The sequence below is a fragment of the Rhinatrema bivittatum genome, chromosome 17, assembly GCF_901001135.1.
Source record: "Rhinatrema bivittatum chromosome 17, aRhiBiv1.1, whole genome shotgun sequence".
NCBI lineage: Eukaryota > Metazoa > Chordata > Amphibia > Gymnophiona > Rhinatrematidae > Rhinatrema > Rhinatrema bivittatum.
The window spans coordinates 47,586,580-47,608,065 of record NC_042631.1 but is presented as its reverse complement, the minus strand read 5'-3'; the positions used below and the strand labels follow the sequence as shown (position 1 = coordinate 47,608,065).

The following is a 21,486-nucleotide window of genomic DNA, read 5'->3' as shown; positions in this document are numbered from 1 at the left end:
CCTTCCACCCCCACCATTGAAATATCTAGCTTGATTAGTTAGGGGTAGTAGGGGTAGTAACCGCCACAATAAGCAAGCTACACCCATGCTTATTTGTTTTACCCAGACTATGTTATACAGTCCTTATTGGTTGTTTTTCTTCTCCCCTGCTGTTGAAGCAGGGAGCTATGCTGGAAATGCGTGATGTATCAGTCTTCTCCCATGCCGTTGAAGCAGAGAGCCATTCTGGATATGCATCGAAAGTGAAGTATCAGACACATTTGGTTTGGAGTAGTAACCGCCGTAACAAGCCAGCTACTCCCCGCTTTGTGAGTGCGAACCCTTTTTTCTTCTCCCCTGTCATTGAAGCAGAGAACTATGCTGTATATGCATTGAAGGTGAAGTATCAGGCTTATTTGGTTTGGGGAGTAACCGCCGTAACAAGCCAGCTACTCCCCTCTTTGTGAGTGTAAATCCATTTTTCCACATTTCCTCTTGCTGTTGAAGCTTAGAGCGATGTTGGAGTCACAGTAAGCATGTGTATGTTTATTGAATAAGGGTATTGTCTCCAGGCAGTAGCTGTCATTCTGGTGAGTCACCCACTCTTCATTGGCGGCCTCTTGACTTTATGGATCCACAGTGTTTATCCCACGCCCCTTTGAAGTCCTTCACAGTTCTGGTCTTCACGAAGAGGGTGGTGGACGCCTGGAATGCCCTTCCGGTCCTCCGGAAGGGCATTCCAGGTCCTCCGGAAGGGCATTCCAGGCATCCACCACCCTCTCCGTGAAGAAATACTTCCTGACATTGGTTCTGAATCTTCCTCCCTGGAGCTTCAAATCGTGACCCCTGGTTCTGATGATTTTTTTCCTATGGAACAGGTTTGTCGTTGTCTTTGGATCATTAAAACCTTTCAAGTATCTGAAAGTCTGTATCATATCACCTCTGCTCCTCCTTTCCTCCAGGGTGTACATATTTAGATTCTTCAATCTCTCCTCGTACTTCATGCGATGAAGATCCTCCACCTTCCTGGTCGCCCTTCTCTGTACCGCTTCCATCTTGTCTTTGTCTTTTTGTAGATACGGTCTCCAGAACTGAACACAGTACTCCAGGTGAGGCCTCACCAAGGATCTATACAAGGGAATAATCACTTCCCTTTTCTTACTCGATATTCCTCTCTCTATGCAGCCCAGCATTCTTCTGGCTTTTGCTATCGCCTTGTCGCATTGTTTTGCAGACTTCATATCATTAGACACTATCACCCCAAGGTCCCTCTCCTGCTCCGTGCACATCAGCTTTCCCCCCCCCCCCCCCCCCATCGAATACAGTTCATTCGGATTTCCACTCCCCATATGCATGACTTTGCACTTCTTGGCATTGAATCTGAGCTGCCATATCTTCGACCACTCTTCCAGTTTCCTTAGATCCCGTCTCATTCTCTCCACTCCTTCCGGCGTGTCCACTCTGTTGCTGATCTTCGTGTCATCCGCAAAAAGGCAAACCTTACCTTCTATCCCGTCCGCAATGTCGCTCACAAAGATATTGAACAGGACCGGTCCCAACACCGATCCTTGCGGTACACCACTTAAAACCGCTCTCTCTTCAGAGAAGGTTCCATTTACCATCACACATTGTCTTCTGTCTGTCAGCCAATTTGCAATCCAGGTCACCACCTCGGCCCTCACTCCTAAGCTTCTTGTTTTATTCACCAGTCTCCTGTGCGGAACCGTATCAAAAGCTTTGCTGAAATCCAAGTATATGATATCAAGCGCTCTTCCTCGATCCAATTCCTTGGTTACCCAGTCAAAAAAGTTAATCAGATTGTCTGACAGGATCTTCCCCTGGTGAATCCATGTTGCCTCTGGTCCATCAATTCTCCGGACTGTAGATAGTTCACTATTCTCTCTTTCAGCAGTGACTCCATTACTTTTCCCACCACCGAAGTGAGGCTAACCGGTCTGTAGTTGCCAGCCTCCTCCCTGTTCCCACTCTTGTGAAGCGGGACCACCACCGCTCTTCTCCAATCACTTGGCACCACTCCCGTTTCTAGGGATCTATTGAACAGGTCACACAGCGGAGCTGCCAGAACATCTCTGAGCTCCCTCAATATCCTTGGATGAATCCCATCAGGCCCCATGGCTTTGTCCACTTTCAGGTTCTTTAGCTCTTCCCACACATTTTCTACTGTAAAAGGATTTATATCCATTCCACTTCCCTCCAGTTTCTTGTTGTGTAGAGATGGTCCTTCTCCAGGGTCTTCTTTAGTGAACACAGAGCTGAAGTATTCGTTTAATATTTCTGCCATTTCTTCGTCTCTCTCCACACATTGATCATTACCACCTTTCAATTTCACTATACCACTTTGGACCTTTCTCTTTTCGCTGATGTATCTGAAAAATGTTTTGTCACCATTTTTTATCTCCTTGGCAATCCTCTCTTCTGCTTGACTCTTTGCCAACTTGATTAATTTCTTTGTCTCCCTCAGTTGATACAAATATTCTTCTTTGTGCTCCTCCCTTTGGGATCTTTTATATTTCTTGAATGCTGTTCTTTTAGCTTTAATTTTGTCAGCCACCTCCTTTGAGAACCAGATAGGTTTCAATTTTCTTTTGCTTTTCTTTACATTTCTAACATATAGAGCAGTTGCCTTGGTGATTGCTCCTTTTAGATTGGTCCACTGTTGATCCACATCTCTCTTGTTCTCCCATCCTTTAAGTTCTTCCTCCAGGTACTTCCCCATTTCCTCAAAGTCTGTGTTTTTGAACTGTAAAACTCGGGTCTTTGTGGTTCTTTTCCCTATTCTTTTAGTGATATTAAACCATACCGTTTGATGATCACTACTGCTGAAGTGGGCGCCCACCTGGACATCTGAGACATTATCTGCATTAGTGAGCACTAAGTCCAGTATAGCTCCTTCTCTCGTGGGTTCCAACACCATTTGTTTGAACAAAGATACTTGCATGGCATCCACTATCGCTCTACTATTTTTAGTTTCTGCAGATGGGATTTTCCAGTCTACATCTGGCATATTAAAGTCACCCACGATCACCACTTCTCCCTTCTTACCTATCTTATGGATGTCTTCAACCAGATCTCTGTCCAGCTCTTCCTTTTGGTTTGGAGGCCTGTAAACCACTCCAATATAAATGGACACTCCGTCATCTTTTTTTAGGTCGAGCCATAGAGCTTCTTCCTTACCCCAACTTCCTTGTAGCTCAGATGCTTGGATGTTGTTTCTAACATAAAGAGCCACACCTCCCCCTTTTCTATCCTCTCTGTCCTTCCTTAACAAGTTGTAGCCTGGTATTGTTGTATCCCATTCATGAGATTCTGTGAACCATGTTTCTGTGATAGCAACAATGTCCAATTCTGCCTCAGCCATTAGGGCCTGCAGATCTGGGATTTTATTTCCCAAACTATGAGCATTTGTGGTCATAGCCTTCCAGGTACTCTCTTTAAGATTATTGCTTTTCCTGGGCTCCTTATAAGATATTAGTTGAGATTTGTTATTCACTTCACTCTTTCTTTTTGTAGTTGTGCCACTGTTGACAGAGTTATTCATCTCAATTAGATTTTTCTTTTGGTTATGGATCTTGAAATACTGCATGCATTGTATTTTCTCTCTCTTTGCTGGTAACACTTCAATGTTTTTCTCAAGAACTTCTTCAGTTTTTAATATAGAGAAGGCTTGTTGTTCTTTTTGCATTTGGTACATTGTGTGTCTCCTCATCACAGGTCTAATTCTACCAGAGCCCACTGTAATCCTGGATTGTAAAGAATTTCTTAATGACCTGTTTGAGTGGGGGGGTATACCTGTTGGCTGCCCATCTGTCAAGAATGGGTGACTGTGGGGCCTACCTGAGCCTACTGAATCTCCTTTTCTTGACTCCTGGCTTTTCTGTGATATTGGGGAATTATTTTCTGAGTAATGCACTGTGGGTGTATTACTTTTAATTGAAGCTAATTGATCTTTAATCTCAGTCAGCTCCTTTTTCAAGGAAAAAGAGAGAATAGTGAACTATCTACAGTCCGGAGAATTGTTGGACCAGAGGCAGCATGGATTCACCAGAGGAAGATCCTGTCAGACAAATCTGATTGACTTTTTTGACTGGGTAACCAAGGAATTGGATCGAGGAAGAGCGCTCGATGTCATCTACTTGGATTTCAGCAAAGCTTTTGATACGGTTCCGCACAGGAGACTGGTGAATAAAACGAGAAGCTTAGGAGTGAGTGCCGAGGTGGTGACCTGGATTGAAACATAGAAACATAGAAACATAGAAATGACGGCAGAAGAAGACCAAACGGCCCATCCAGTCTGCCCAGCAAGCTTCACATTTTTTTCTCATACTTATCTGTTTCTCTTAGCTCTTTGGTTCTATTTCTCTTCCACCCCCACCATGAATGTAGAGAGCAGTGATGGAGCTGCAACCAAGTGAAATATCAAGCTTGATTAGTTAGGGGTAGTAGGGGTAGTAACCGCCGCAATAAGCAAGCTACACCCATGTTTGTTTTACCCAGACTGTGTTATTCAGCCCTTATTGGTTGTTTTTCTTCTCCCCTGCCGTTGAAGCAGGGAGCTATGCTGGATATGCGTGTAGTATCAGTTTTTCTTCTCCCCTGCTGTTGAAGCAGAGAGCTATGCTGGATATGCGTGAAGTATCAGTTTTTCTTCTCCCCTGCGGTTGAAGCAGGATATGCATTGAAAGTGAAGTATCAGGCTTATTTGGTTTGGGGTAGTAACCGCCGTAACAAGCCAGCTACTCCCCGCTTTGTGAGTGCGAATCCTTTTTTCTTCTCCCCTGCCGTTGAAGCAGAGAGCTATGCTGGATATGCGTGAAGTATCAGTTTTTCTTCTCCCCTGCCGTTGAAGCAGAGAGCTATGCTGGATATGCGTGAAGTATCAGTTTTTCTTCTCCCCTGCCGTTGAAGCAGAGAGCTATGCGTGAAGTATCAGTTTTTCTTCTCCCCTACCGTTGAAGCAGAGAGCTATGCTGGATATGCATTGAAAGTGAAGTATCAGGCTTATTTGGTTTGGGGTAGTAACCGCCGTAACAAGCCAGCTACTCCCCACTTTGTGAGTGCGAATCCTTTTTTCCACATTTCCTCTTGCTGTTGTAGCTTAGAGTGATGTTGGAGTCACAGTAACCATTTTATTTATTTATTTATTTAACAATTTTTATATACCGGCATTCGTAGGACACATCATGTCGGTTCACAATTAACTGAGAAAGGAAATTACAATGAACGAGGATAGAGAGAGTTAACGATATTACAATGAACTAGGAACAAGGATAGAGAGAGTCAACGAGCAGGGATACAACTTTGTAAAAGAACTGGATGAAGATTATCCATGTTAAGAGTAGATATGCATCAGGATGTTAAGGATGCATGTACACTTAAGAACTTAACATATGAACTTATTTACAATATTAATGTTAAATGCAGGGGCAGGGAGAGGGGAGAGGGGGAGCGAGGAGGGGAAAGGAGAGGAGGGGGTAGGGGTAGGGGTATAGGACCATGAACATACACATGAACCATACACATAAACATACACATAAACATACACATAAACATACACATACACATAAACATAAACATAAACATAAACATACACATAAACATACACATAAACATACACATGAACCATGTGTATGTTTATTGAATAAGGGTATTATCTCCAGGCAGTAGCCGTCATTCTGGCGAGCCACCCACTCTTTATTGACGGCCTCTTGATTTTATGGATCCACAGTGTTTATCCCACGCCCCTTTGAAGTCCTTCACAGTTCTGGTCTTCACCACTTCCTTCGGAAGGGCATTCCAGGCATCCACCACCCTCTCCGTGAAGAAATACTTCCTGACATTGGTTCTGAATCTTCCTCCCTGGAGCTTCAAATCGTGACCCCTGGTTCTGCTGATTTTTTTCCTATGGAAAAGGTTTGTCGTTGTCATTGGATCATTAAAACCTTTCAAGTATCTGAAAGTCTGTATCATATCACCTCTGCTCCTCCTTTCCTCCAGGGTGTACATATTTAGATTCTTCAATCTCTCCTCATAAGTCATTTGATGAAGACCTTCCACCTTTTTGGTCACCCTTCTCTGGACCGCCTCCATCTTGTCTCTGTCTCTTCGGAGATACGGTCTCCAGAACTGAACACAATACTCCAGGTGAGGTCTCACCAAGGACCTGTACAAGGGGATAATCACTTCCCTTTTCTTACTCGATATTCCTCTCTCTATGCAGCCCAGCATTCTTCTGGCTTTAGCTATCACCTTGTCACATTGTTGACGGACAGAAGACAATGCGTGATGGTAAATGAAACTTTCTCTGAAGAGAGAGCGGTTTTAAGTAGTGTACCGCAAGGATCGGTGTTGGGACCGGTCCTGTTCAATATCTTTGTGAGCGACATTGCGGACGGGATAGAAGGTAAGGTTTGTCTTTTTGCGGATGACACAAAGATCTGCAACAGAGTGGACACGCCGGAAGGAGTGGAGAGAATGAGACGGGATTTAAGGAAACTGGAAGAGTGGTCGAAGATATGGCAGCTGAGATTCAATGCCAAGAAGTGCAAAGTCATGCATATGGGGAGTGGAAATCCGAATGAACTGTATTCGATGGGGGGGGGGGGGGGAAAGGCTGATGTGCACGGAGCAGGAGAGAGACCTTGGGGTGATAGTGTCTAATGATATGAAGTCTGCGAAACAATGCGACAAGGCGATAGCAAAAGCCAGAAGAATGCTGGGATGCATAGAGAGGAATATCGAGTAAGAAAAGGGAAGTGATTATCCCCTTGTACAGGTCCTTGGTGAGGCCTCACCTGGAGTACTGTGTTCAGTTCTGGAGACCGTATCTACAAAGAGACAAGGACAAGATGGAAGCGGTACAGAGAAGGGTGACCAGGAAGGTGGAGGGTCTTCATCGGATGACATACGAGGAGAGATTGAAGAATCTAAATATGTACTCCCTGGAGGAAAGGAGGAGCAGGGGTGATATGATTCAGACTTTCAGATACTTGAAAAACTTTAATGATCCAAAGACAACGACAAACCTTTTCTGTCAGAAAAAAATCAGCAGAACCAGAGGTCACGAGCTGAGGCTCCAGGGAGGAAGACTAAGAACCAATGTCAGGAAGTATTTCTTCACGGAAAGGGTGGTGGATGCCTGGAATGCCCTTCCGGAGGAAGTGGTGAAGTCTAAAACTGTGAACGACTTCAAAGGGGCGTGGGATAAACACTGTGGATCCATCAAGTCTAGAGGGCGTGAATAAAGTGGAGGCAGCAAAACACTGCACGGAGTGGCAGTAGCCACAGAGGCATTCAAACACTGCACGGAGCGGCAGTAGCCACAGAGGCATTCACGGAGCGGGATGCCAGTGGCCAGTAGTGTTCCACCTTCACGGAGCGGAAGGATGGAGGGCTGCTATCTCCAAAAATAAATAAATAAATAAATAAAACAAACAAAAAAAATAAAAACAGGGGTGGGTAAGAGTATGGGGCAAGGGGGTGGCCTGCTTGTTACAGCGGTTGCTACCCCTAATTGAGCTGGATGTCACTTGGATGCAGATACGGAGCTGCTCTCTAAATTGGTGGTGGAGTGGAGGGGAATTAGGGCTGGAGGGTACTGGAAGCCAATAGTAACAGGTGGGAGAGAGAAAAAGGGAAAAAAATGGATAAAGTGTGTAGCTTGCTGGGCAGACTTGATGGGCCGTTTTGGTCTTCTTATGCCGACATTTCTATGTTTCTATGGATGACTGGCTTATTTGAGCCATGTCTCAGGAAGAGAGCCACCTGGTGACACAAGGTGATCTCCTTATTGCAGGAGCTCAGTTGGGTGGTGAACCTGACCAAGAGCAATCTTCAACCATCCCAGTTGTTGTATTATCTGGGGGTCTGGTTCAACACGGGACAGGACACAATTTTCCTGCTGGAAGTTCGGATCCAGAGTTTGATGTCTCAGGTGTGTCAGTTGTTGAACATCATGTGCCCGACGGTGTGGTCCTATGTATAGGTACTCAGCTTGATGGAAGCTTCCCTTGAAGTGGTGCCGTGGGCAAGGGCGCAAATGTGTCCTTTTCAGTGCTCTCTGCTATCTCATTGGAACCTGCAGTCTCAGGATTATGCGGATTGGCTCCACTTGCCAATGGATATCTGCTCCTGCCTCCAGTTGCAGGAAAATCATCTGAGAAAGGGAGATCCCCTGTCTAATCCTGCCTGGTTGGTACTCCAACAGATGCGAGTCTCCACAGTTGGGGGGCTCACTGTCTGGAGTTAATGGCCCAGGGGCGTTGGAACGCTGAAGAGTTCCGCTGGAACATCAATCACCTGGAGGCCCGGACAGTATGGCTGGCATGCTTGCAGTTCAGCCACAGGCTGTGGAATCAAGCGATTTGCATGATGTTGGACAATGCGATGACGGTGGCCTATATCAATCGCCAGGGAGGAACCAAGAGCCAGCAAGTGTCACAGGAAATAGACCAGCTGATGGTCTGCAGATGATCTCGGCCTCTTGCATTGCAGGAAAAGACAATGTTAAGAGCGGACTTTCTCAGCAGGGAGAGTCTGGACCCAGGAGAGTGGATGTTGTCAGCCGAGGTGTTTCAACTGATTGTGGATCACTAGGCCTTCGGTGCCTAGACCTGCTGGCAACTTCTCGAAATGTGAAGGTTCCTCGCTTCTACAGTTGCAGGAGTGATCCCTGGGAACACTCTCATACAGTTCTGACCAGAAGACAGATTGCTTTATGCCTTTCCTTCGTGGCCCTTCCTGGGCAGGATAATTCGCATGATCGAAGGCCACAGGGGGCTAGTACTCCTGGTGGCGCTGACTGGACCAAGCATCCGTGGTATGCGGATTTGTAATGACTCCTGGTGGAGGCCCCTCTTCGTCTTCCGCTGCACATGGATCTGCTTCAGCAGGGACTTGTTCTTCACAAGGATCCGACTCAATTCTGTCTTACGGTTTGGCCCTTGAGAGAGCTTGCCTGTTAAAGCATAGTTATTCCTCTGCGGTGATTGCCACTTTACTCTGCACTTGCAAGTTCTCCACTTCCTTGGCTTGTGTGCAGGTTTAGAGAGTTTTTGAGGTCTGGTGTGAGGAGTGGGGTGTTCTTCCTCCTTCAGTTAAGATCCTTCTCATTGTGGATTTTTTGAGGATGGATTGAATAAAGGCTTGGCCCTTAATTCCTTGAAGGTGCAGATTGCGGCTCTTGCCTGTTACAGAGGCCTGGTGAATGGTGTTTCCTTGTTGTCTCATCCTGATGTGGATGTTTTTTGAAGGGAGTGAAGCACCTTAGGCCTCCCTTGAGGTTACTGGTTCCATTGTGGGGTCTTAATTTGGTGCTGGACTTTATGGTGGGCCCTACGTGCCGAACACATCGTAGCCTTCCTTACGGTTGTTGACTTTGAAGACTGTGTTCCTGGTGGCTATATGTTCTGCATGTTGGATTTCTGAGCTGCAGGCCTTGTCTTACTGGGAGCCGTTCCTTCAGGTGACTCTGGGGGGCGTTACAGCTGCATACAGTTCCATCCTTCTTGCCCAAGGTACTCGGATTTTCATTTGAATCAGTCCATCTCCTTGCCATTCCTGGATAAGGTCAGGGATGCGGAAGAGTTTTGCCTTTTGCACTCCTTGGATGTTAAGCGTCTTGTCGTGTGGTATCTGGAGGTTGCTGAGTCCTTTCGAAAGACGAATCGCTTGTTTGTTCTCCATAGCAGGAGTATTTATTTATTTATTTATTTTTGGTTTTTATATACCGATGTTCCTGTATAATATACATATCACACCGGTTTACAAGGAACTCAAACTGACGCCTCAGTGGGCAGTTTACATTGCAACAAGATAACAATATAACAGATAATATGGGGGGGGCAGCGGAACTTGGCAAAGGATACAGAGATTAAGCATAAATAGCTAAATAGAGGTAACTAAATATACAAAATATACAAAATACAGTAAACAATGTACATAAGGTGAGTTGGGTCAGAGGCCAGGCTGATATTGTTTTCTTCCGGCTTTTAGATTCCTGGGAAAGCTTGTGCAAAAAACCAAGTCTTTAGTTTCTTTTTGAAAGTAATGTGGCACGATTCGAGGCGAAGGTCTAGTGGGAGCGCGTTCCAGAGTATGGGGCCAGCTGTGGATAGTGCGCGTTTCCTCAGGGAGGATTTTGCTGGCTGGGCGCGTAGCATATTTCTGTACGCACTTCTTGTCGGTCTCTTGGAGGTGTGAAGCTGCAGTTGAAAGGTTAAATTGAGAGGAGCGATGTTATGTAGGGCCTTGTGAATCATCATAATGGTTTTGAAGTGAATTCTGTATTTGATAGGTAGCCAATGTAGGTGCTGGAGAATGGGGGTGATATGGTCCCTTTTTTTGGTGTTTGTAAGAATTCTGGCCGTTGCGTTCATGACCATCTGAAGCGGTTTGGTGGTGCAAGCGGGGAGGCCGAGGAGGAGCGAGTTGCAATAGTCTAGTTTCGGTAATATGATGGCTTGTAGAACCAGGCGGAAATCTCTGTAGCGTAGTAGAGGTTTTAATTTTTTTAATACATGCAATTTAAAAAAGCACTCTTTTGTCGTGTTGTTTATGAACTTGTTGAGGCTGAGTCTGTTATCTAGGAGTACTCCCAGGTCTCTTACTTGCTGCGAAGTGATGTCTTTGGAGTTGATAGGCGATTGGCTAGCCTTTGGAGTGATAGGTGGGACGTGATTTTCAGGGGAGATAAGTAGGATTTCCGTTTTGTTAGTGTTTAAAACCAAGTTGAGTCCTGCAAGTAGGTTGTTGATTGATGTGAGGCAGTTATTCCAGAATGCCAAGGCTTTGTGTAGAGATTCCGTGATAGGGATGAGTATTTGTATGTCATCCGCGTAAAGGAAGTGAATTAGCTTGAGATTGGTAAGGAGGTGACAGAGCGGAAGAAGATAGATATTAAAAAGAGTGGGTGAGAGGGATGATCCCTGTGGAACACCCATCTTGGATGCAGTAGGGTGAGACACTTTGTTATTTATTTTGACCTTGTAAGCTCTATTTTCTAGGAATGATTTGAACCAGTTAAGCGCTGATCCTGTGATGCCAATGTCGACTAGACGCTGTAAGAGGCACGAATGATTCACAGTGTCGAATGCCGAAGAGAGATCCAGAAGAGCGAGGAGGCAAGGTTGACCTTTTTCCAGATTGAAGAGGATAGAGTCTGATAGTGTGGCTAGTAGCGATTCAGTGTTCCGGGTCTTACGGAAGCCGTATTGGTTTGAGGTAAGGATGTTGTTTTCATCTAGGAATTCTGAGAGTTGTCTGTTTACAATTTTCTCCATAATTTTGGCGATCATTGGCAGGTTTGCTATGGGTCTGAAATTGGCTGGGTCCGCTGTGGCGAGGTTGGGTTTTTTGAGGAGAGGTTTGAGCATTGCCATCTTGAGTTGGTTGGGGACATGGCCTTGGGTAAGCGAGCAATTAATGATGTCTGCGATGGGTTTAGCAATGATGTTATGTATGGAACTCAGCAGGTTGGAGGGGATGTGATCTGCTGGATGAGACGATGGTTTTATTTTCTTAATTATGTTCTCTATTTCTAGTGTGGTTGTTGGCTCGAAGGAGTCGAGAGCTGCTGTGGTTGAGTGCACTGCTTGAGAGCTAGAGATGATTGGGGAATTGGGAAGCGTCAGGGTCCCCTTGAGGGGGGCGACGAGTGTGGAGATTTTTTTGTCAAAGTAATCAGCTAGTTCGTTAGCTTTGTTAAATGCTTGTTCATCTGGTATGATAGGCATGGATGGTCTAGTAAGGGCTGATACATATGAGAATAGTGCTCTTGATAAGATCTAACGTATGACCCGCCTTGTGGGTGGGCTCGTTGATGATTTGTCTGAAACCCATATCGTTGAGTGAGGAGAGTAGTGTTTCGCAGTTGGTTGAGCGGGGAAGGACATCCACGTGAAGGTTGAAGTCTCCCATCAGGATGGATGGTTTGCCGGTATTAAGGTGTTTCGCTGCTAGCTCAATAATAGGGGAAGGGTCTGTCTCCAGTAGGCCTGGGGGGGCATAGACTAGACCAATTGCCAGATGTTTTGAGTTGAAAAGGGCAAATTCAGTGTTGGCTAGGTTGTTAGTGGCCTGCAGGGTCAGACCAAACCCTTTTTTGGCAGCAAGGAGGAGCCCTCCTCCTCTTTTTTTGAGTCTAGGTATAGAGAGGAAGTCATAGGCCTGAGTTGGAAGCTGATTTAATAGGACTGTGTCTGTGGCTTTTAGCCAGGTTTCAGTGATAGCACAGATGTCAGGTTTTGAATCCGTGAGGATGTCGTTGAGGATATGAGTTTTCTTGGAGATGGATTGTGCGTTGAACAGGGTGAGTGAGAATAGAGCCAGGCCAAGTAGTTGGGTAACAGGTGTTAATAGTATGGGCCTGAGTCTCTGTTGACGGTTGTGCAGGAGAGTGGGGGGCTTAGGAACTCTCCTTGTGTGGTTGTAGATGATGGGAATTGTGCGTGAGTGCATGGTGGCAGGTATGGAAGGCCGATCGTGAGGGAGAGGGGGGGAGAGGGGGGTCCTGGAGGGAGAAGGGGTAACTGCGTGGGCCTTTCCCTGAGCTGGAATCTGTGTCAGGTGTGCAGGACTGAGAGGAGAGAGACTAGTAAATGGGCCTGTGGATCCCTGTATACAAGGAAATGGGACCAGGGCTCTGAGAATTAGAGTGGAAAGTGGTGATATTGGGCCAGCGTCAATCCGTGGTTTCTAATCCAGTTGCAAAGGTGAGGGCTGACCGGCAGGGCTGCACGAAGGGGCGCACAAAGGGGCGGGCCCCTTTGTTGCGCTCCTTCGGCGCGCGACGCCGGGAGGATCGGTGTTGTTTTTAAAAATCCCCTCCCTCTGATGCTGCTGACGTCGTCGAGGCGCCGATTGGACGGCTCGCGGTTCGGGGGCGGCGAGAGAGAGGAAGGAGGCGGACTTGCCTGCCTCGTGGCCGACGCTGGAGCCCCGGCGGTGAGTGCGGCGATTTAGAGCAGGCCTTACCCCGATGGGCTTCAGCGCCGGATGCGCAGGCCGATCGTCTCCGTCCGCACCTGGGGTGGTGGTCGCCGCTGCGTTTGGGTGCCGGCAGGAAGAGGACCCTGGGAGGATCGGGGTTGTTTTTAAAAATCCCCTCCCTCTGATGCTGCTGACGTCGTCGAGGCGCCGATTGGACGGCTCGCGGTTCGGGGGCGGCGAGAGAGAGGAAGGAGGCGGACTTGCCTGCCTCGTGGCCGACGCTGGAGCCCCGGCGGTGAGTGCGGCGATTTAGAGCAGGCCTTACCCCGATGGGCTTCAGCGCCGGATGCGCAGGCCGATCGTCTCCGTCCACACCTGGGGTGGTGGTCGCCGCTGTGTTTGGGTGCCGGCAGGAAGAGGACCCTGGGAGGATCGGGGTTGTTTTTAAAAATCCCCTCCCTCTGATGCTGCTGACGTCGTCGAGGCGCCGATTGGACGGCTCGCGGTTCGGGGGCGGCGAGAGAGAGGAAGGAGGCGGACTTGCCTGCCTCGTGGCCGACGCTGGAGCCCCGGCGGTGAGTGCGGCGATTTAGAGCAGGCGATTTAGAGCAGGCGATTTAGAGTAAGCAGGGTGCTCCAGCTTCGCGGGCTACCATAGCTCATTGGATTAAGGAGGAGGTCTCGGCCGCATATGTGAATGCTGGAAAGTCATTGGCTACTCAAGTTAGGACCCATTTCACTAGGGCTCAGGCAGTGTCATGGATGGAGGTTAGTCTGTTGTCTCCCGTCAATACCTTCCAAGCTGTGACGTGGTCCTCCTTACACACGTTTTCCAGATTTTATTGTCTGGATGTGCAGGCCTGGGAGGATGCAGCCTTTGCATGTGCGGTGTTGACTGGCCCGCGGGCAGCCTCCCACCCTGTTCAGGAGTAGTTTTAGTAAATCCCACTGGTCCTGAGTCCATCTGTCTTCATGCTAGGAGATGGAGAAATTACTTCCCTGATAACTCAAGATAAATCCCCTGATATTCAAGCAAGCTTTCCCAGACACATCTCAATGACACAAGCCAAAGACACAAACCAAGGATTCCTCATAACATTCAGCCATTAATCATGCCATTTGTACATAGCATTTAATTTAATTTATTTGTATACCGTTAACCGTTTATTCTTTCCTATCTCTTCCTCCTTCTCCAAGTTCTTCTACCCTCGTTATTTGTAACTATTCCTTCGGTCACAACAGTTCCTAGTTGATGTATTTAATGCACTCCCGTTTCATGTAAACCAGCAAGATATGTTCTCATGATTGCCGGTATATAAAAACCTTAAATAAATAAATAAATAAATAACTTTGTTTTCTTTAGTGTAGACAGATGGACTCAGCTATCTGTTTTTAATCATGTTTTTAATCAAGTTTTTTGCCAGTCTGTCCACAGTTGCTTTTGAAGAGAATACTGGCAAGCTGGGGTCACTACAAGGTTATATATACTGTGACGTCAGCTTGCTCCATCTCCATCTGATGGCAGAGGAGCATAACCCACTGGTCCTCAGTCCATCTGTCTACACTAAAGAAAACAAAATTATCAGGTAAGTAATTTCTCCATTTAAAATCTACATGGCACACGCAGGTCCAAGTCATGCATGTATCTCCTCGTTTTGGTGCGTGCAAGCCTTTGAAAATTGACCATATGTGCATAAGTATACACTTTCCTCTTGAAAATAGGTGTAACGTGTGCATATTTGTCCTTTAATTTATACAGGCTATTACAAAACTACCCCCAGAGAGTTTCTGAAGTAAAGACACCTCAGACCCAGCTTCGTGCTCTTTAGATGCTGAACCCTGTCTATTTTATGAATTTTAATGTGTTTGTATATGATTTTATGACCTGTTTGTTAATGTGTAATACTACTTGTGTTTGTGCAAATATGTAAACCGCCTAGACGGATAGCCCCCTACCCATTGTGCGGTATATAAGAATTTTAAATAAATAAATAAATAAATAAACCCTCTGACACAATTCAGAAATCCAGTTAATTTTCTAAAATGACAAATTGCACCACCAAACTCAATCCCTTGGAAAGGATCAGAGCTCCAGAAGAGGCTTTGGCTTGCCATTCATAAGCGAGGGTGAGGGGAGAGGAGGATTTAAGGGACATAAAACTGCTGGCAGCTCTGGCCCGAATCTCACCCATCACTGTGACTGTGGGAGGCTAGGACAAGCCACGAGGGGTGGAAGCTGGGCCAAAATAAATTTCGAAGGGAATGTCACTTTTTGAAGGGGTTTATCACTTTTTGACTGTTTTACTGCTTGTGTTTCCATAGGACGGTGACACAGCTGGGCATCCTGACAGGGGCACAGCTTTTCTCCCTCAACAAGGAAGAGCTAAAGAAAGTGTGTGGGGATGAAGGATCCCGTGTATACAGTCAGACCACGGTGCAGAAGTCTCTGCTGGAGGTAAGAGGAGCGCTCCCCTCCCCCAGAAGCATACAGTCACTTTCCTGTCTCATTGGTGTGTAGCGCTGCTTTGGTAAATCAATGCCTTATCGGTGTTATCGGTGCAGTGTGCTCTTCTTTGCTAAATCATAGAAACTTAAAGAGGTAGAACACGACTGCAGATAAAGACCATGCAGCCCGTCCACATCTCCCTCAGAGAAATCAGCACCCTCTCAGTGTTATCAGCATAGTGCAGGCTCTTTTGGTAAATCCGTACCTTTCCGTGCTGCCCATTATAACATTCATGTTTAATTTCTTCCAGAAAAACCAGGGTGAAACAGAGCTACAGGAAATCATGAAACGGCGCCAGGAGAGGGTTGATTCGACCAACTAAAAAGGACTCTTTCTTTGTGGGGAGGGGGTTTCTGTCCGATTCTTTTGGGGGTCTGTACGGGATTGCACCATTGGTATTAGTGTTGATAAAAAGCAAACGGTGAGAGGGAGATGGAGAGAAAAGCTGAGAGCTGAATGGGAGAGGAGAAAGCCATTTGCTGAGCTACGATGTCCTGGCCACAGAAACGAGCTTGTCCCTTCACTCTCTGGCCACCTTCCCTTTACTGCGATGATACAGCACTGGCATAGAGCATTTAGTGTTGCATGAAAGTATTATTTTATATATATATATATATATATTTTATACAGAAATTTTAGGCAAATGCTGCTCAACATAAGGAAGGTCTGAGATCTGAGCAAAAAGACTTAAAGCAGGAAGGCTTGCTGAGTGCCTTGGGCATGGACCCAGCAAAGTAATTTGCTGTATGTTAAATTTGCTTTTCCCTTTTTCCATCTTCTGATGTTAAGCGCAGTGCCTGCCCAGCAGATGCAGGAACGAGCATCACTCACTAGCTCCAGGATCTAGGAGGGTGTGGGGATTTTGCATGCAGAGGTGCAAAGTTCTACTTTCTCATGCAAAGGTAGAGGATGCTCTCAGAAAGTTCAGGCAGAAGAAAATCAAGAAAACAGAGCCTGGAAGAGTCAAATGATTCACTCTTCCTTTTTCATCCTTTTCACCCTCTCCCCATCTTTCTTCTTTTTGGCCACCAGCTACCTGAATTCATGCTCTCCATTCCTGACCCCTAAGAGCACCACAGCAGCAGGAGTTCCAGGTAGCTGTAGATCACTGGAGAACGTGTCTTGGTCCAGTCCTGGGATTTTAATTCTCCATCAAGCAGCATTCAGCAATTTTTATTTCCCAGCACTGGGTTTATGTGCAAGATCTAGAATACTTTGGAATGACTATAGCTCCCAGGATGCTTTGGGGTGACTACAGCTCTCAGGATGTTTTGATGCACATCAGATGACCAAGAATGGCCCAGCTGCTACTGAAGTGACTTTCACCAGTCTGCTCAGATTTTGATGGACATTGGCCAGTCTCGTTCATCCTAAATACCTGATCCCCATTCAGTTTAACCCTGACATTTACTTATTCTGATTTGAACATTAACCTGATACACAAACTCAAGTTTTGACAGTGAAACTAAATTAGTAAAGCAGCAGTAATTACAAATGTATTTCCTTTAATCAGCTCGCAGCAAAGAGACTGTTTTGCTGTTTATTTCATGCTTGAGAAGTTCATGTTTGATGTTTTGGAAAGCTCCTTCATCCCACTCTGATGAGTCTCAAATAAATCAGGCGATGCTGTGCTGCTCCTCATCAGAACCCCATGCAGGTATAACACAACGACGAGTAAAAGAGTAATACAACAGACTTGAAAAGAGCTTTATAGAAGCAGGAAATGCACATCATTCATCACTCATAATGGTTAAATTGTAATTAACAAAATGTTAGAGCTAAAACAAAGGAAGACATGAAAATAAGATCCCACCAGGCATCCAGAGAGCTGCTGTGAAGCAGGTTGGTACTGCAGAGAACCTGACGTGGGTTGGCAGATTCCTGATGTGCTACTAAAGGATCCCAGCCAGGAAACAGCAGGCCCAGGAGCTGGGGCACACTAGGACCAACTCCATCTTACTTGCACTGACTGACTCAGGCACTAGAAATATTTAATGGCTCTATCTTATTAATAATGATTATGCAAGCAATGTATGAAGCTTAGATTTTAATTATGTATTTATCATCATTTTATTTCGTAATTAATCTCGTCTTATCATAGTAAACCATATTTCTTTTTAAATCACTAGTTACAAATCCTGCCTCTTCCATAGGTGCCGGCACTATGATTGCTGTGGGTGCTTGAGTACCCCCAGCCCCTGTCCCTCCGTCTCCCCCCCCCCCCCCCCGGTCCTCCTCTTCTTCTCTTCACTCTCACCCAACACCAGCACCGCTGACTGGAGCTGGTAAGAGGAGGAGCATGGAGCTGGAGCCTACCCTGGTTTTTACCATCCTTGTGAAAGCAATGAGCTGGTTTAATTGAAACAGATTTGATAGGTAAGAGTGAGCACTACCCCAGCACACGTAGCATAAAGACCTGTTCTAACAGGCCCATGCATGTCCGAGGTGGGGGAGATCGCAGGGGCTCAGACTGACTGTATGTGGAGATTTTGCAAGACATTCTCCTAGCACTCTGTAGATGAGTGCCAGAAGTCACTCTGAGGTTATTATCGAAAGCCTTCCTACACCTAACTCTGAGTTAAGCACACAGAATCCCAGCTTTCGATATTTCCTTCTGCTGCATACATACAGTTTGTGCAGAACGTTTTTGCATGCACAGAATGTATCTGAAGAAACAGGGTTGTCAGTGGAGGCTTTCGCAGGCCCGGACTGAATTGTAGCCAGTGATCATCACCCATGCTGACAGCTGTCTGGCTAAACCTATGGGCACAAGTCTGGTCAGAAAACCCAAAGTCCTACAGTAACCTGATCGGAGGTTGTAAAGCAGGAGGCTTGTGCTTATCATTTTCCCTGCATATTTTTGCTGCTTGCCAGCTCCCTGAATATTGTTATGGAAAACGAGATTTGTGTAAGAAACTGAAGTTCTTGTTTGTCTCAGTTCTATGCTTTCCAAATCAACATCCGAAACACTCAGAGATGCCTCCATGTCCTTGATAAATAAAAGTGATCTATTAACCCTTTTCAATCTACAAGTATTAATCACACAGGTTATTTTTGAGGAGAAGGGGCTGTTGCAGTTTTTGTTCCCCTGTAAGATGTCGGATCTCATCAGAGAGCCATCACACACGCCCCTCATCTCCCAAGTTGTCATTGTTAATTCTAGATGTTCTATGTATCCGACTAAGGAATTATATTTCCTGCTTGTTCAGTTTGCAGTGTAAACCGGCCTGATTTGCATTTTATGCAAGAAGGTCGGTATATAAAAATTATAAATAAAATAAATAAATAAATTACAATACTTGGTCTGTGTAAGGGCCATAGATAGTACCAAGTATTGTAATGAGCTCCTTTGCTTAAAGACAGGATGCAGCTTGCACTGGGCGAAAAATCTGTAATAATCATCTCGGCCCTACCAGCCCCCTCCCTAGCTCTGTCACTATATAATTCCACATACAAAAAAGTGGAAGGAGAACTCACTTTCACAAAACTCAAAACTATGTTTTCATGGAAATGTCCTTTAAAAATGAGAAGATCTCAGAAGAAATAAGTCCAATGCAATTCTGACTAGTTGTAGTCATTGCCTGACACAGACGTGAGTCCCTTATGTATTCTGAATAGGAAAAAGTCTCTAATATCTTCTTAATAACAATGCTGCATTTGCTTTAGTCACACATGTTTTTTAAATTATTTTTTTATTTCTGTATGCAGATTATCTCATGAATATTTGTTATGCTTTTCCTGAAAACCAAATCTGGTTGGGGGCTTGTAGAATTCAAATCCCACTGCTGCTCTTTGTAACTGCAAGGCACTATACTCTCCACTACCTCAGGTATAAACTTACTGGGTGATGCATCAAGCCGCAGTAGTGCTCTAAGGTGCTTTAAAGGAAAATTAGTTTCTTACCTGATAATTTTCGTTCCTGTAGTACCAAGGATCAGTCCAGGACACCTGGGTTGTGACTCCGCACCAGTAGATGGAGACAGACTAAAACTTGTGGGCGGAGCCATATATGCCCCTGTGCCAGTCACAGCCCCTCAGTCTTACGGAATGTCAAAGTAGAACACAACCAGAGAAGTAAACAAAACTAGCTAGAAACCGCTAATAAAAACGGGGAAAGAAACACCCCTCCTGGAAATGGACTCTCCAACCGAGAGAGCTAACAAGCGGAACAGATCAATTCAGAACACAGAGCGGACTCTCCATTACTTCAGCGCAGCACTGCGGGCGGGATCCTGGACTGATCCTTGGTACTACAGGAACGAAAATTATCAGGTAAGAAACTAATTTTCCTTTCCCTGTACGTACCAGGATCAGTCCAGGACACCTGGGATGTACCAGAGCAACCTACTGAGGGTGGGAAGCAGAGAGTCCCGCTCGGAGTACCCTCTCTCCAAATCCCCCGGAATCGGTAGCCCGGACATCCAACCGGTAATGCTGGATAAAGGTATGCAATGACTTCCAGGTAGCCGCCCTGCAAATCTCTTGAGGCGACACCTGCGAAGCTTCCGCCCAAGACGCTGCATGAGATCGAGTCGAGTGAGCCCGCAGCCCCACGGGAAGAGGTTTACCCCGCACCAAGTACACCGAACCAATGGCCTCCTTGAGCCAATGGGCGATCGTTGTGCGTGACGCTGCGGCTCCTTTCTTTGGCCCAGAGAACAGGACAAACAGATGATCTGTGACCCGAAACGGATTAGTGACCTCCAGATATCGGAGAAGGGATCTACGCACGTCAAGCCTCCGTAACTCCCTCGCTTCAGGAGCAGAGGACTCTCCGCACGCAAACGCGGGCAACTCCACCGATTGATTCACGTGAAAAGACGAGACCACTTTCGGTAGAAAGGAAGGAACCGTTCGCAAGGAAACCCCAGATTCGGAAATACGCAAAAAGGGTTCCCTACAGGACAGGGCCTGTAACTCGGAAACACGCCTTGTCGAGGCAATCGCCACCAAAAATGCCGTTTTTAAAGTGAGATCCTTAAGAGTTGCGCGTTTCAAGGGCTCAAACGGCGCCGCGCATAGAGCGGAGAGAACCCAATTGAGGTTCCAAGCCGGACAAGGAAGACGTAACGGGGGGCGAAGGTGCTTAGCACCCCGAAGGAAACGAGAAATATCCGGGTGAAGCGCCAGGGACGTACCACGGACCTTACCCCGCAAACACCCAAGCGCCGCCACTTGGACCCGAAGGGAACTGCACGCCAGACCTTTGGCCAGACCTGCCTGGAGGAATGCTAGAATGTCGGAGACGGAAGCCGAAGTGGGGTCCACCCCACGCTGCACGCACCAGTCCTCAAAGACCACCCAGACACGGACATAAGCCAGAGACGTCGACTGCTTCCTGGAACGCAGTAGCGTGGCCACCACCGCATCTGAATAACCTTTTCTCTTCAGCCGATTCCTCTCAAAAGCCATGCCGCGAGACAGAAGTGATCCGCATCCTCCAAACAGACGGGGCCCTGATGGAGCAGGGCCGCCATTCCCTGGAGCTGAAGGGGTGCCGCTACTGCCAGCTGTACGAGGTCTGCGAACCACGGCCGGCGCGGCCACTCCGGTGCCACCAAGATCACATTGGCCGGGTGCAACTCTATGCGCCATAGAATCTTGCCGATCATCGGCCACGGGAGAAACACGTAGAGCAGCACATCCGTCGGCCAGGGAAGCACCAACGCATCGACGCCTTCTGCCCCCCACTCTCGACGTCGACTGTAAAATCGCGGGGCCTTCGCGTTGTGCCACGTGGCCATCAGATCCATGTGGGGCACACCCCACGTTTCGCAAATGAGAAGAAACGCTTCGTCCCCCAGCTCCCACTCTCCGGGATCCAGGCGATGACGGCTGAGATAGTCCGCCTGCACGTTGTTGACTCCCGCAATGTGAGAAGCTGCGAGGTTGCTGAGATGTAGCTCCGACCAGGCCATCAAGCGCTGAGCTTCTTCCGCCACCTGGGGGCTCCGTGTCCCGCCCTGACGGTTGATGTATGCCACGGTGGTCGCATTGTCCGACAACACTCGGACTGCCTGTCCCCGCAGCAATGGTAGGAAGGCTTGCAGGGCCAG

The 21,486-nt window shown here is 46.8% G+C and overlaps 1 protein-coding gene across 1 annotated transcript in view; it reads left to right on the top strand.

Moving 5' to 3' along the window:
* Positions 1-18,450, top strand: part of EPS8L2 (EPS8 like 2) — a 423,360-nt gene extending 404,910 nt beyond the window's left edge. Inside the window, 2 exon segments of the mRNA XM_029582244.1 lie at positions 15,247-15,379; positions 15,681-18,450. Coding sequence (XP_029438104.1) covers positions 15,247-15,379; positions 15,681-15,752 — 205 coding nt within the window. The 3' untranslated portion in view covers positions 15,753-18,450.
* Positions 18,451-21,486: the final 3,036 nt, after the last annotated feature.